General features: G+C 34.2%; 1 protein-coding gene across 1 annotated transcript in view; it reads left to right on the top strand.

Annotated features, from left to right (window-relative positions):
• PAX5 (paired box 5) overlaps nt 1-14883 on the top strand; it is a 238428-nt gene that overhangs the window by 4095 nt on the left and 219450 nt on the right. Inside the window, exons 2-3 of the mRNA XM_088130025.1 lie at nt 4213-4378; nt 9723-9920. Coding sequence (XP_087986151.1) covers nt 4213-4378; nt 9723-9920 — 364 coding nt within the window. The remainder of the gene's footprint in view (nt 1-4212; nt 4379-9722; nt 9921-14883) is intronic.

Genomic DNA, 14883 nt, shown 5'->3' with positions numbered 1-14883 from the left:
CCAGCTTTCCTCGTGGCTGCTCCTTTCATAAACTTTTATTCTTTGAGCACACTCTTTGATCCCTTCTTTCTGATGCGTCCATGATTTGTTTATGTGGAAAGGCATACTGGAAAAAAAAATTAGACTGAGACAAAATAAGCATTTTGGTTCCGGTTGACTTATCCTGCAATGGTTTGCTCAAAATATAAAGGGTTGTTGAGTTTCCAAAGTTGCATCCATGTTGACCACCTTCGGCTTTCGCCACCAACAAAATGTAAACACTGCTTACCTAGCGGATATTTATATGTGTTTTGGGAAAACCAAAATGCATGGAGAAATTGAAATTATTTGTTATTTTACTGTAGAAGGATTAAGCTGTTTGTTATTATTATGGGCTGAGTCAGCTGATCCTTATAACAGCAGGAAAACCTTGAAGATGAACTCCAGATAATACTCTGCAAATGATCAAAATGCCTAAAATGCAAACATTTCTTCTCTAAACTGGACCAGAGAGGCCGAAGAGAATTAAGAATTAAGGTATGGTGTCAGAATACCACATATGCTCATTTCTCTCTCTCTCTCTCTCACACACACACACACATTCATTTCAGTATTTCTCTATTTGCACTTCAGGAGGGGCATCAGCATTTATGTGTTTATATTCAAACAATTTAAGGCTGGAAGAACAACTGGCCTCTTTAATGCATCTGTACTGATCTTTTCCTGGTGGCTTGGAGATTATTTATATAACTATCTAATGATCCAAAGATGCACAAGTTACAAACATTAACCATACAGGTGACAGTCTATATGTTCATATAAATATCTTTAGTCATATATAGTCTGAGCATATATAATGTGGGTATTAGGTAATTATACACACTTTTTAAGCATGTTAAAACCCCATACAAATCACTGTCCACCACCAGCATGTTGTATGATATCTAACCTAACATCCTCAAAATACACACAAACACACACACACACACACACATTGCAGCACCTGCTCATGCACATGCCTCACAGGATCCTCTGTGGAAGTTTTCCAAGTAGCTAATTCTTTCGTGAAAATTTGCAAGCATTCAAGATGATTTCCTCTCTGGGACAAATCAACTGTTCAAAGAAGTCAACCCGTTTTCATTCTACACAACTGAGCTGGATATGGGTTACCTTGCATGTTGAAAAATTAACTACATTCCCTGATCTCGTGTGCTTCTAGCCCTCTTTTTCATGTGCTGGGCTGCTTCCTTAAAAGCAAGGAAGATTTGACCTATCAAATCTTTCTTCCCACCCTTTCCACTCCCTGTGTTATATTTAAATACTGAAGACATCTATCTGCTAAGAGAGAATTTCTATGGGATAATAGAGAAGGCTTACAGGGAACACTCCCATGGTTTTCTTTTCATTCGAACTAGTAATTCCCTTTCCATCCCAAATACTTCTCCAGCAAAAAGATGAACAATGTAAATCCAGAGCTTGCAGTCTCTGTCAACTACAAACTCTGGAAGGACGTGTGTACCTGTGCTTGCTTGCAGATATTTTTACTGCCACTTGCATTTTATCATTTAATGTCATAGAGCAACTGCAGATTCAGTCCATGGAAAAGAACAGAGCAAGCTCTGACAATAGTCTTTTTCTTCTGTTTTGTTTTCTTGGCATTCTCTTCTGCTCTCTTGTTTTAGAGTGGCTCCTTCCTTCCTTCCTTCCTTCCTTCCTTCCTTCCTTCCTTCCTTCCTTCCTTCCTTCCTTCCTTCCTTCCTTCCTTCCTTCCTTCCTTCCTTCCTTCCACCTTAGATTATTGGAACCAAGCTATTTGGCTTGGGGGAGGTAGGGTAACAGTCCTCCTGATATACACGCACCACACACGTCAGGTGCCCCTGAGTGTACGCTTGTGTATGAATGTCAGCCTGCTTAGACTTGGCCACTGATTGGACTATCGCTAGCCTAGCATTGTGCTCCTTAGTTTATTTTCTTATTTTTCCCATAAGAGATAAAGTTAAGATATGCAATTCTGGAAATGCAATTTTTATGCTCGTTCCTGCAAATCCCAGCATAGATAGAACCTTGCAGTTTCATTTACTTAGACTATAATTCTGTACAATATATTAAACTGCTTAAACCCACTGGCACTGGTCAAGTTTTAAGCAGTCCAGCAGCTGTTTACTGTCTTTTATTAACATATCTGACTGCAATTGTTTAGAGAAACTGTATTTACTGTAGAATTAGAGCATTCCCTAGCCTTAATGGCACTTCTGCTCCAAAATATAATGGATTTTCTCTCCTGTTTCCAAATTATGCTTCTCTCTTTCTCTCCTCCCTCCACTTCTTATCCTATTTACTCCTGTATTTGGATATATTTTGATATATTGCACCAGTAATACAATACACTACTGGCTGCAATTCTGTTAGCTTTGGAAAAGTACAGTGTTTACTATCTTGCCTTGTTTAACTAGTCCAAGAGATTCAGTTTCACTAACTCTAGGTTGATTCTCTTGACACTGAACTGTTTCACCTAAGAAACTGGAACTTACGCAGACGTCCAGATCAGAGTGCTACATAGTCCAGATTAACTGATAAATTAGATTTCTTTCCAAATTGCTGGAATTCTAATTAAGTTTTTAAATCTATAGAGGTTATATTTCAATACATTCCTAGGAGCTAAAATTGTGCTATTCCTTTGCAAAGCAAATTTTAACTTTGAGGGATTTTTAAAGCTGTGCAGCCAAGACAGTGAATAATTCTCTTAACATCAGAGTCATAGTCAATGATACTAAACATAATACCTGAACATTCTAGTCTTTTAACAAACTACTAAAGTATACTTTTAATTTTAGTTTGTCCCTCCCTCCCTCCCTCCCTCCCTCCCTTCCTTCCTTCCTTCCTTCCTTCCTTCCTTCCTTCCTTCCTTCCTTCCTTCCTTCCTTCCTTCCTTCCTTCCTTCCTCCTTTCCACAATGTTCTAAAGTTCAAATAAAAGTATAGTAATTCAAACAAAACAATAAGCACAAAACTTATTAAACTTCAGTTCCAGGGCAAAACACCATTTTTCAGTTAACCTTGCTTATTCAAATTAATCTTCAACAAGTAGATTATGTAGATTCACTATATATTACTTTTGCAAGATATATACAAAGCCTGTCAGCAGTTTATCAATAGTAACATTGTTGGATTTAATAAACATGGATGATATAGTTAACCATCTTTTTACTTAATGCAGAGTTAGTAGATTTTGTTCAGTTCAAGCCTTCTGTAAATAGAGAAATTATTTTATTCAGTGTTGCCAATAATGCTGGTTCTTGCAATTATTTGTTTTCAACATTGCTACTTCTTTATTATAGTTCGCCTGATGAACAATTTCAGAGTTAATTATATTTTCTCACTATTACATGGCACTGTATTTCATGCTTATTGGTTTTATCCAGTTAGCTACTATTTATCTAGTTGGAAACCATTTTACACCAGATGTTTCAACTTATTAAAGAAAATAGTGAAAATGTACATCAGCCAGGCAATGCAGAGCCCTAATATTTCTAGAGGCCATCGTAAAGTATATCAGTCTGAAGTTATTCCACACACACACACTTTTCTGTAGGGCATTAATAACAAAACTATGATTTTGAAAGAAAAACAGAACACTTCTGGAAGTCCCATCAATGGAGCAAAGTTTCTAAATTTGGCCATATTTCCCCTGCAGATGAACATGGTTTGGCCTTATTTGCCATCAAAGTTAGATTGGTACACTTACTGTAAACATATTTACATGCAAGTAAATCTGATTGAATTTAATGGCATTAAAACAAGCATGCTAAGAATTTTAGCCTTCAGATTTACACCTTAAATCCAATAGCTATCATTCATAATTTTTCGGTGCCAGATGAGTTCAGGGCTGGCCTAAAAATAACTTTTGAGAGATGTTTTTTTCCAAATCAGAGGCCTGATTCTCATGCCACATAATCCTGGGTAATTATTGAAGTAATTAGAGTTACACAAGTGTAAAATTGCTATCAGTGTCAAATTAGGTTTCAGTAAATAACATTGTTCCTCCTCCTCTGAGCAAATAAACCATAACCAGCATTTCAGAAATGCTGAAACTCTTATGAAGAAGTTGTTCAGTGCTTAATGATAGAGGGGAATCCATAGCTGCAGGAAGCCTTTTAAAGCATCTTCTAAACAGTCACAAAGATGTTTTTTTTCTCTCTGCTTGTTTTTGTTTATTTCACCCCATATCTTTCAGGACATGGAGGAGTGAATCAATTAGGGGGTGTTTTTGTGAATGGTCGGCCACTGCCTGATGTCGTTCGCCAAAGGATTGTGGAGCTTGCCCATCAAGGTGTCCGGCCCTGCGACATCTCCAGGCAATTGCGGGTCAGCCATGGCTGTGTCAGCAAAATTCTTGGCAGGTAAAAGCAGATCAAAGTGAATCAGACCAATTCTTAAAAAGAAAAATAATACATGCTGTTTATATGTTGGAGTTATTCTAAGAAACAGTTCAGCTGGCAAACTGGCACATTCCTGAGAGATGACTAAGCCAATAATAAGAATTGCCATAAAAATGTTTTATAGATATATTCTTGAGAATAAAGGGGTTTGTGATTAAGGTAACATGTATCATGAGCTTCCTACTGAACTTGTGAACTCATCTGAAAAACTGCAGAAAATTACTGTTTAGCGAAAGGAAACTTGATTTCTAATACTGCAATCCAATCCATGCTGATTCAGCAATAGTTCCACTGGCTTCTTTGAAGTTACTTTCAAGTAAATGAGCTGAAGTTCAGGAACGTCCGGCTTTAACATTTAAATGCACATTGACAGTGGTTTTAGTCCGCAATCCCAATCATTTTCCTGGTAATAAGACTTACTGAACAAAATAATTCATAATTTTGAGTAGGCAAGTGCTGGATTCTGCTATTAAACAGATAGTTTTAGTGTAAACTATTAGAATTCCTTGTTGTAATTATATAAAAAAATCATCTGAGTATTTTATTTGTGCAATGGAATGAAATTGGAAGTAAGACGAAATTGAATATAACAAAAATATAGTAAGAATACTTCAATTTTATTGTTCTGATCTAAACAATGTAACAAGAGTAACATTATTTCTTTTTAAAACAAACGAAGAGAATAACTTCCAGTAGTATAAATGTAGATTGAGAAATGGTATGACTGAGGCAGTATCATGATTTTGAACATCAAGCATGATGTAATGCTTCAAGGTTTTTTCTTGATTTAATTAAACTGGATAGATACGTTAAACTGATATAAGAGAAAAATAAATTAGAACTAACTAGTTAATTGTTCTCATTAAAAGATAGTTTGTAAATGTACCACATTGATTTCCATCATATTAGTGATATCTTTTCCTTAAACAAAAATCTTTCTGTCTAAAATTTGTTAGTGTTTATGGCATACATTGGTTCGCCACCTGAATAGATAGTTGTTTTTACATTTTTCATCTGAAAAAGGTAGAAAAGGTCAAAATTTGGTTGCATGTATGACAACCTTGTATGAACTTACTTGGAACTGTGACTAAGATGAACATAATAGATTTGATCTTTTATTACATATGAACAATACAAAACTGTTAATTTTTTAATCTACTTTTTCCACAACATGACTTTTTTAAAAAAAAAATCACTTCTACTACTTCTTGTTTACTAGTGATACATAGCACACAGATGTGAAGATCTGGATCTAGTACTGTAAACCAAAAGTGCAATTTCAAATACATTTGAGCAGAAATCTTATTTTAAATACTTTTGCTAAATTATAACCATTATAAGATCATTCTTCAAGCTTATTACCTAAGTTTCTTAACTATGAGAGCAAAGCTGTGCCACTGATATTAAAACATGAGTTTTTACACATTAAATCTATCTGTGAATCTGATTTACCTCCATACTCTGTGTAGGCTGTGAGTCAACAGTAGACATATAGAAGGTCAACAAATACAAATGAATTTGGATCTTTTTTCTTTGCAGTTATTTGATATAAATCAGAGTATTAAACACAATTGGTTGTAGTTTCATACATGGAAAAATATGGCTTCATATTTCGAAGTATATATATGGAATAAGTGAATTCTAAAAGATAATTTATTCTGGAAATATTCTGCTAACTTTAGTGGGTCTGCTTTTCAGTAAATAGCCTTGAGACTGAAGCTTTAAAAGTTGTAATGCAATTTATATTTCTTAAAAGATGAAAGTTAGTAAATGCAAGGAAAATGACAGAGGTATTAATACTATTAGCATTATGCAATTAGAAATTTTCTATATTTTATTTGTGATACCAGACCAGAACATTAATATTTTATATGGTTTCTAGAATATTAAGTCCTATTTCTTAATGGCAGCAGTTGGTTTTGTAACATCCTACCTTATTTTCCCTTCCCTTCTTCAATCTTCTCGGAAGACTAGATAATCATTTTTATTAGTATCAATGAATAAAATGAATAAACAGTCAGAAAGAACATCTGATAATTTTAATGTTTCAGAATAGATTTGTCATTAGAGGTATTTGCATTACTACGGAGTTAAGAATTGAGTTCTGGAGCTTTGTCATTTTAAGTTGTCAACAATGAATTGAAATTTCATAGCTCATTATTTTCATAGGTAATAATTACAGTTCATAAAACATCAGTGTAATTGGAGAATGGTCTTTCCTTTTCTATGTGTGCATCTAAAAAAATAAGAGAAGCCAGACATATATGAAGCTTGATTCTACCTTGGGAACCAGTATTTCTTAATTTACAACTTTTAAATTTAACCATGATGCAAAAGAAATAGTTGGAAATATAAATTATATAACACTAATAATTTGATAGGAGTTATGAATCTACAGCCAATAGTGCTTTAGAATAAAGCAATTGTACTATTGATAGTATACGTAAGTGAAAGGCATTATGAATTCCAGAAGTAACCTCAATCTGAATATGACCCTGGGTTGGGACTTTTCTGGTCAAGCCAGGATTGGAAAGCTGTAGTTTTCTTCAACTGTATATTAATTTATAAAAGAGTGCAGTTTGTATTATCATGGTTGGTCATGACACAAAGAAAATATTAGTCATTACTTAGTCTAAGGCAAGACTGGAAATTTGGTATGATGACATTAGAGACAAAAAAATAGACACCAATGATGTTATTCATTGGATTATTCAGTACACTTGGAATCAGATCTCTGTGACCAGATCTCATTTACTTTCCTTTAAAAAAAAAATGCATGGTATTTTTACTTGCTGACCTCAAACCAGGTCCAAACCTCCTTCATTTCATAGCATAACAGCACTGAGTAGCACAGGGGAATGGTTTAGGACAGGGCTTCCTGCCATTAAGCAAATTAAAGCAGCTAATTTAAGGAGCAAACTTCAAGTATCACAAAGAGGACCAGTTGTTATTCATTTGTTATTATTGTATTTTTACCGCTGGTGTCGGGGAGAGATGCTTTTGGATTTTCTGCCTCATGTTGACAATGCAACTTGACTCCCTTTGGGTATGATATGCTTCGCTTTTCTTGCATGGATGATGCAACTTGCTGTATCCCCAGGCAACAAAATGTCAGATCAGTTAAGAGGCAGTAAGACTCTGGTTTAACTCGCTACTACCACGCTTTCCTTTGGCAAGCCATTCTTTCTCACTTTCAGCACCCCAAGAGTGGAAATATAGGTTTAATCATTCTGAGGCACCTTAAAATGTAACACATCTGGAGTTCACTGAAAATTCTAAAATGATATATAACTCTTAAATATTGTTGTCAACTGCTTCCAGAATCCTTATAGTGCCAGATATGACCATAACCCAGATGCAACAATAAGTTGTTAAGGGGCAAAGCCCATAGGTAGGAAATTAACTATTTTATATTTTAAAAGTTCCTTCTCATAAATCTGGAGTGACCTGGAAAATGCCTGCATTGAATCTGATTGATTTCTATTGGGTTTGAGGGGAATACATTGGTTTAAATGGAACTTTTTTAGTTTTACTAGATTAAAGTCAGGTAATGTTGATCAAAGCAGGAAAATTATTTTCTAAAGGCTCTTAAATGATCGTATTTCTTATTCAAGGGCGGCCTTGAGTCACTTGGCAATTGAGTGGCCCTAAAAGTTGATTAATTGAATGAATAAATGAATAATTGTTGTTAGGTATAAACATACTATTAATTATTCTATGATAATTATTGCATCTATAAGAAAAATCACAATTACATTCAATTTACAGAAGGGTTATTTTATTTTATTTAATTTATTATTCTATTTCTATACCACTCTTCCTGTCAGGATCACAGGGCAGTTCACAAGAGTATAATACAAACAGGCTTAAATAAATCTATCATAATAAAACCAACAATGTTGATTTATTTATTAGATTTTGAAACCACTAAATCTTGTGATTCTTGGCAGTTTACAGAAATAAAAACATCCATACCATAACAATATAAACTAAAATAGTGAAACCATAAAAATAATTATCATTAATTTAAATTAAAACAGTATCCCAATTACAGTTAACACTTCAATGGAACAATGTTAATTTATTATTTAAAAGCCCTCGGGAAGAGCTCCATTTTCACTAACCTTTGGAAGGCCAACATGTTTAGGACAAGCTGAACCTTCCGTGGAATTCTATTCAAAATAGGGACGTGCAATGGAGAAACATTTCCTCCTAACAATAAATGCAAAAATTAAAATTCATGAAGAAAAACAAAATAGCAGGCAACCTCGAAGTCAGTCTGACTCTCAGGAAGTTGTTACCCAGAAATGCCCAGGTGAAAAAGAGACACTAGGTTCATTTTCTGAAAGAAGACACCATGAGGATAATCTGAGCAGTCCCTGGGAGAAAATTCCTTAATTGGGCCTCTGCGACTCAGAATGCAAAGGTTTAGCCATAACAAACACCTTTCCATCAGTAAACTTCTCCTGCAAGCTGAAAACTGGACAGCAAATAATTTCTTTAAAAAGCTTATGGCAATTGGATGGGAACCTTTATCCTTAGGATTCTACATGATCCTTATGGTTTTTTGGATAGCTTTTCCCAAAACGGTGAGTTCCAGATATGTTGGATTTCAATCCCATAATTCCCAGTGGGTAAAGACCAAACTGAATGGGGATGAAATCCAACATATTTGAGGGGACCAGTTAGGGAAGACTGTGGTTGAATTTCATTTCAGTATCCTGCTATTTTGATTAACAACTTATTAGGCCGCAAACAGAAAGTACCAAAAAAAAGATTTATCTCTAACAATAAGTGTGGAAATTCATCGACAAAATGGATACTGAAGTTCAGTCACTAGGTTCAAGTATTTTTTCATGATGCCATTTTAACATTTTTTAAAAAAACTGTATCATGTCTTTGATAATTTCCTATAAATGTGGTGGTGTAAAAATCCTGGTTTGATTTAATTTTATTACAGATTAATAACACACATTTTCAGATAATTTTAAATTCAAGCATGACCTTTTAACTCACACAGTTTTAACTGATTTGCTGGCAAAAAGAAAAAAAAATACATGCAATGTTGTTATTATGGTTATTATCTTTAAATAATATACAAATCTAAAAAAAGAACTAAATATATTATTGGTATCATTGGTGTAATACAGTAAAGATATGTTAATATTTCTCCTATTGAAAATGCTAGAACTAATTTGTCCTGTTCTTAAATTCTTATCATTTATTGGGAGGTGGAGTTGGAGGGAGAGCTTATAATAAGAATGCATTCTAAACGTAAGCTTTTATTTTCTGTATTTCACCCTAGGTATTATGAGACTGGAAGCATTAAGCCTGGAGTTATTGGAGGATCAAAGCCAAAGGTTGCCACGCCCAAAGTAGTAGAAAAAATTGCAGAGTATAAACGCCAAAACCCCACCATGTTTGCTTGGGAGATCAGGGACAGACTTTTAGCAGAAAGAGTATGTGATAATGACACAGTGCCCAGCGTTAGCTCAATTAACAGGTAAGACTCTTTTAGACTGCACAGTGGAGGTGCTTTTTGGCAGTGTTCATTATTATCTGAAAATGACGCATTATTTTTGTTATTTGCATGGCTGTTGTTCATAGGCACAAAATGCATATGTAGCAGTCTGTTTACTTTTCATCTAAGTTAGCTTCATTGAGCCAAATATAAATAAGCTCTAATATGGGATCGTAGTGGTGATAGAAATGGTACACACACATATAAGATTAACAGAAGTATCATAGCTTTTGTCCTAGACTCCAGATTTCTTTCTTTCTTTCTTTTTTTTTCTCCAATAGACTGACACTTTGACATTTGAATCCTCAGGAGAAGATGACAGTATTAATTGGTGATATAATCAAATTAGTCCAAGGTTAGAACAATTAAGAAATGAGCAACATGTAAACTAGGGCAAAGACCAGATAATCTAGATTTTCCTACATCTTTATTGCCGATTTACTGAAAGGAAATCAATAATTTATCTGATAATACAAACAAATGTGGGAGAATCTAGGCTGGAACCGATAAATTCAGTTTCTTGACCGGTGCAATGCATCTATGAAGTCTTATACAACGATATGATTAATTTTGCAAAATAGTTTGGAAGTCTAATGTACAACATGCTGTTAGAATGGAATTGGGTACTATGGGGGTTTGGTAATTTGTACTTGTTTGATGCCAGAAATAGTTATGCTTACAAATACGGTATACTTCTTGCTTTTTTCAAGAAGAGATTATCATCCTAGTACCTGCGATAATAATTCATCACATTACAGATACATATTTCATAAGAGTTGAAATATCATTTGGATATGATCCACAATCTGTTTATTCCCCGTTAGTTGTATTTAACTCCACATTTTTGATCCGAAGTAGTTTGCTGTGAATTTATTATTTGGTGTATTTATTATGTTAATTACTGAAGCATTAACACTATTAGTGAAAGTGTTCAGTATTAAGGTATGCAGCACAATTCAAGTCTGAATTCCCATTCTGATATCAGTTTTGCCAGCTTCTCTTGCAATCTGATAGTACATCTCAAAATTTCCTGAGATATTGTAGGTAGTTCTGAGTTGTTATAGAGTAAGTCAAGCTTAATTAATATTTATTTCTTCATTTATTTATGTATATTTATTCATTCAATTTATATGGCTACCCATCTCAGACAAGGGTGACTCTGGGTGGCTAACAACATTAAAAAAAGCAAAACAACAAAAATTACAAAATAAATAGACAATCGGCAGATGGAGTTGTTTTTTTTTTAAAATATCAATACAGATATAATACAAATATTTCAACAAAAGTAATTTACAGGCTCCAACAGACACTCCAGCCCCAAGCCTGGGAACACAGGGCCTTGCAAATGGCAAACATATAATAAATATAATACAATATAATAGCATAATAGGAATTCCTAGGTTTATCCTGGTTGCTTTTATTATGACCAGAAATAAAACCTTAATGTGACTAAAGAATCTTTTAAATGCCATGTCCATCATGCAGACTTTTTAGGGATGCTGTCTGCTATTCGTTGCTTTAGAGAATATATTTGATTTAAAATAAAATACAAATTGTTTGGTAAATCAAAGACATATATGGTGTATAAGCATAATTCTCTGTATAAATAACATTGAAGATAATTTGCCGGACTTTGCCATGATTTAGATCTGATTCCAGAAAGCTGCTTTGGAATGTCCTAGGAGTGACTATACTGTAGCTGTTTGCAACTATTTAAAACAGCTGCACAGGACGGCTGCCTGGTCCCAGGAAAAGGCACAACTGCTTGAGTTGCACACAACTGTGCTCCAAAGCCCTTTTCCAGATTTTTTCTGAATCACTGCATAGCCCTAATAATTTCCATTAATCTCATGTATATATTCTCAATATAACTAATAACACAGCTCCATTTGTACAAATCAATATGTAATAAAGATTTACATATTATTTTATATTTCTATTTGGAGATTCCAAACATTTTTGGAATATTCACAAAATGTTTAGCATTTTTAACAGTAAAACATTTATCATCAAAAGAGACTAAGAAAAATGTTCAGTGTGCAAAAATGAAGAATGTCAATTTTTCAGCGGATTGTCAAAATGTATTTAAATAACCAGGTATTTTGCAGTTGAATTACATAGCTTCATGTATATTTATAACGTGAAGAACATTTGTTTAAATTTGGACTGAAATTAAGAAGACTACCTGCAACTAACATATTTCATTAATTTTAATGGAAACTATGTCCTACCAGTTTTTTGGTGAGGGGGATGACTAGTTGAAGTGCTGTTAAAACATTACAGTTGATTTCTTTTCTAAATGAAGTGAAGCACAATAATTAATCAGACGTGCTAAAATAGAAATTCTAGCTATTTGCACTTTTGATGAATTTTGAAATAATTATCAGATTTACTTTCTTTTCTGTTACAAATATTACAGGAGTGTGGACTAATGAAATGGTTCTGTAGTGACCAGCTAAATAAATGTATACCATTTTTGCTATCACACCTACATTTATTTATTTAACAAATTTTATAATTTTATAACAAATTATACTACCTATTCAAATAATGTTGTAAGATATATTTGAATAACACTGAGGAGTAAATCAATAGCTTGACCTACAATCTAATTTAAAAGAAAATTCATGAACTAAAGCTAGCTTGGTCATATTAATATCAATATGTTGTAATTGGCAGAAGTTCAAATATTCATGGCTTTTGATTAAGTTGCCTCAACTAGTGTTGTCTTAAAATAATGTTTGTGTCTTACACTCTCTACAAATCAAGGAATTAGCTCTGTATTCAGCAATATTCACACCACTTTTATGAAGCGTGGATTAGAATGTGGTACCCAGAGTTCAATGAGGCTAATTCCAAAGAAATCATATATGCTTCTTGTTCTGTTACCCTGCCTTTATGGAAGTTATTAACTGAAAACATTTTAAGCAACAAATAAATCCTCTGGTGTATAAAGAACTCATGCTGATATAAAATTTATCTTGATTTTAATTTACACCAAGCAGTTTAAGTAATTAATTTTAATTTCTTCTCCTTCACCACTCTTTCTTTTTATAGAATAAATCTATGTTGTCCCCAGGAACTGAGTTCAGTTTGAGGATATCTTTACTTTTGAATTAGAGAAGTCTCTGCCCCATGTATTTTGTAGTCTAAAACTTGGTCATATAGAGGAAAAAAAAGTGATAGACATTTAATGGCGAGTATAAAAATAACAAGACAGTGAAGGAAGGAAAGTACTTATTTATTCTTTTTATAGACACATGGGTCAATTACACATGGATGCATACAAATGGATGGTTATGGTTGCCATGTGATCCCTTATCCAGGCAATTTATAGAACTTGATCTGCTTAGCTTGAGCTGTGGAGTTTGCTCCAGATTGTTCTCTGGGCCCACATACAAGGTAATGGGAGCAAAAGGCATTATGCATATGTTTGCAAATTATTTAGCATAACAGCTGTATACAGTTGAATATCAGAGGTTGGGCACCAGGAATGTGAGAAGTACTGCTGATGAAGTATCACAGGGAGGAAAGTGACTTTTACCAGTTCTTTTTCTGTAATGCTTTCCCTCACACAGATCTGCTCCAAAGAGGTGGGGGAATCCGTGAAAACAGCAAGTAAAAGGTTCTTCAGGGTCCAGGGGGAGGGGGAAAATTTCCATAGCTGCCTCTCCCTTTTGCTAATAAAAGTCTCTGCTGCATCAAGGAACTTTCAGGCAGGGGAGGGACTCTAATTAAAGAGAACTATGCTCATGAATTGCTAAGGCAGTGTTTCTCAACCTTGGCAACTTGAAGATGCATGGACTTCAACTCCCAGAATTCCCCAGCCAGCATGTTACTTACCAAATACATTATGTGGCAGTTAAAACCCAATAAAGTCAATGGCGTCAACTAAGTCATGTACCTGGAATCGAAGTGTTGGAAGTGAGTTGATTGCCTTTTCTGTTCTTTCCTATGGGTTGGATATTCACAGCAGGATCCAGGGATTGATAAAACACATTGCAGGCACAGCTGGTCCATTGCCTACATTCTTGGTCTACTGAGGAAGGGAAAAAAAAATGTTTCCTGGATGACAACTAAACTTGAATTCATCTCTAGTGAATGAATACTTTATAGTTCTGACGTGATGTGTGAGGGACATAAGTAAAAGGACAAATGTCACAGACAGGTTCAGTTCATATACCACCCTAAACTATAATATGGTTGTTTGGTTTTGGACCAATATGCTTTGCGAGCTAGACATTGTGGTTTGGAAACTGTAGTCTATGCTTTAGCATGTCTTGTAAAACCAATAAACTGTGACTTGCTCATAAACCATGCTTAATCAAAAAGCGAGTTAGCATGACACCCAAAGCCACCCATGTTTATATCTATTTCCCCCATGGCCAATCCTGTGATCAGATTATACTGATACATTCTGAGCTGAGACATAGCAGTTATGAAATTAATCTGTTAATTTTATACTCAAAAATATTGGCAAATATCTAAAAATATTTGCAGAATAAAGTTTAAAAATAGCTGCAATCAAGTCTGAAATTATCAGCAAGAAATTTCTTGCTATTTTCTGCCTTAATTGATTCTTATTGTTTTAATTTCATTCTGCTAACTAGTAAATGCAGCTACTGGTCATCTTGAACTAACATTAAAAGCTTTTATAATTTTGCTTCTCTATCACTGAACCATGGTCTATCAATTTAGATAGGGGGAGATGGGTGGCATATACATTTAATAGTAATAATAAAAATTAACTAAATATGAATGGCTTGAATGGCATACAGTAAGCTAATGTGATTGGCTAGTTTGTGATTCAATGTGTTACGTTAACACAGCCACAATTATTTATTTCTCTTCCTTGCCTCCTTCTTAACAGTCTAAGGCTATCAGATCTGAACTGCCTAAATCATGAGAACCACCAGATGGCAGCAAAGGGTCACAGAAAGTCCTG

Source organism: Python bivittatus, unplaced genomic scaffold (assembly GCF_059951505.1).
Source record: "Python bivittatus isolate LINGU-HERP-01145 unplaced genomic scaffold, Pbiv_v1 ctg000850_np1212, whole genome shotgun sequence".
NCBI classification, from domain to species: Eukaryota; Metazoa; Chordata; class Lepidosauria; order Squamata; family Pythonidae; genus Python; species Python bivittatus.
The sequence above is the reverse complement of the archived record's forward strand: the minus strand, read 5'-3'. Positions and strand labels throughout refer to the sequence as shown.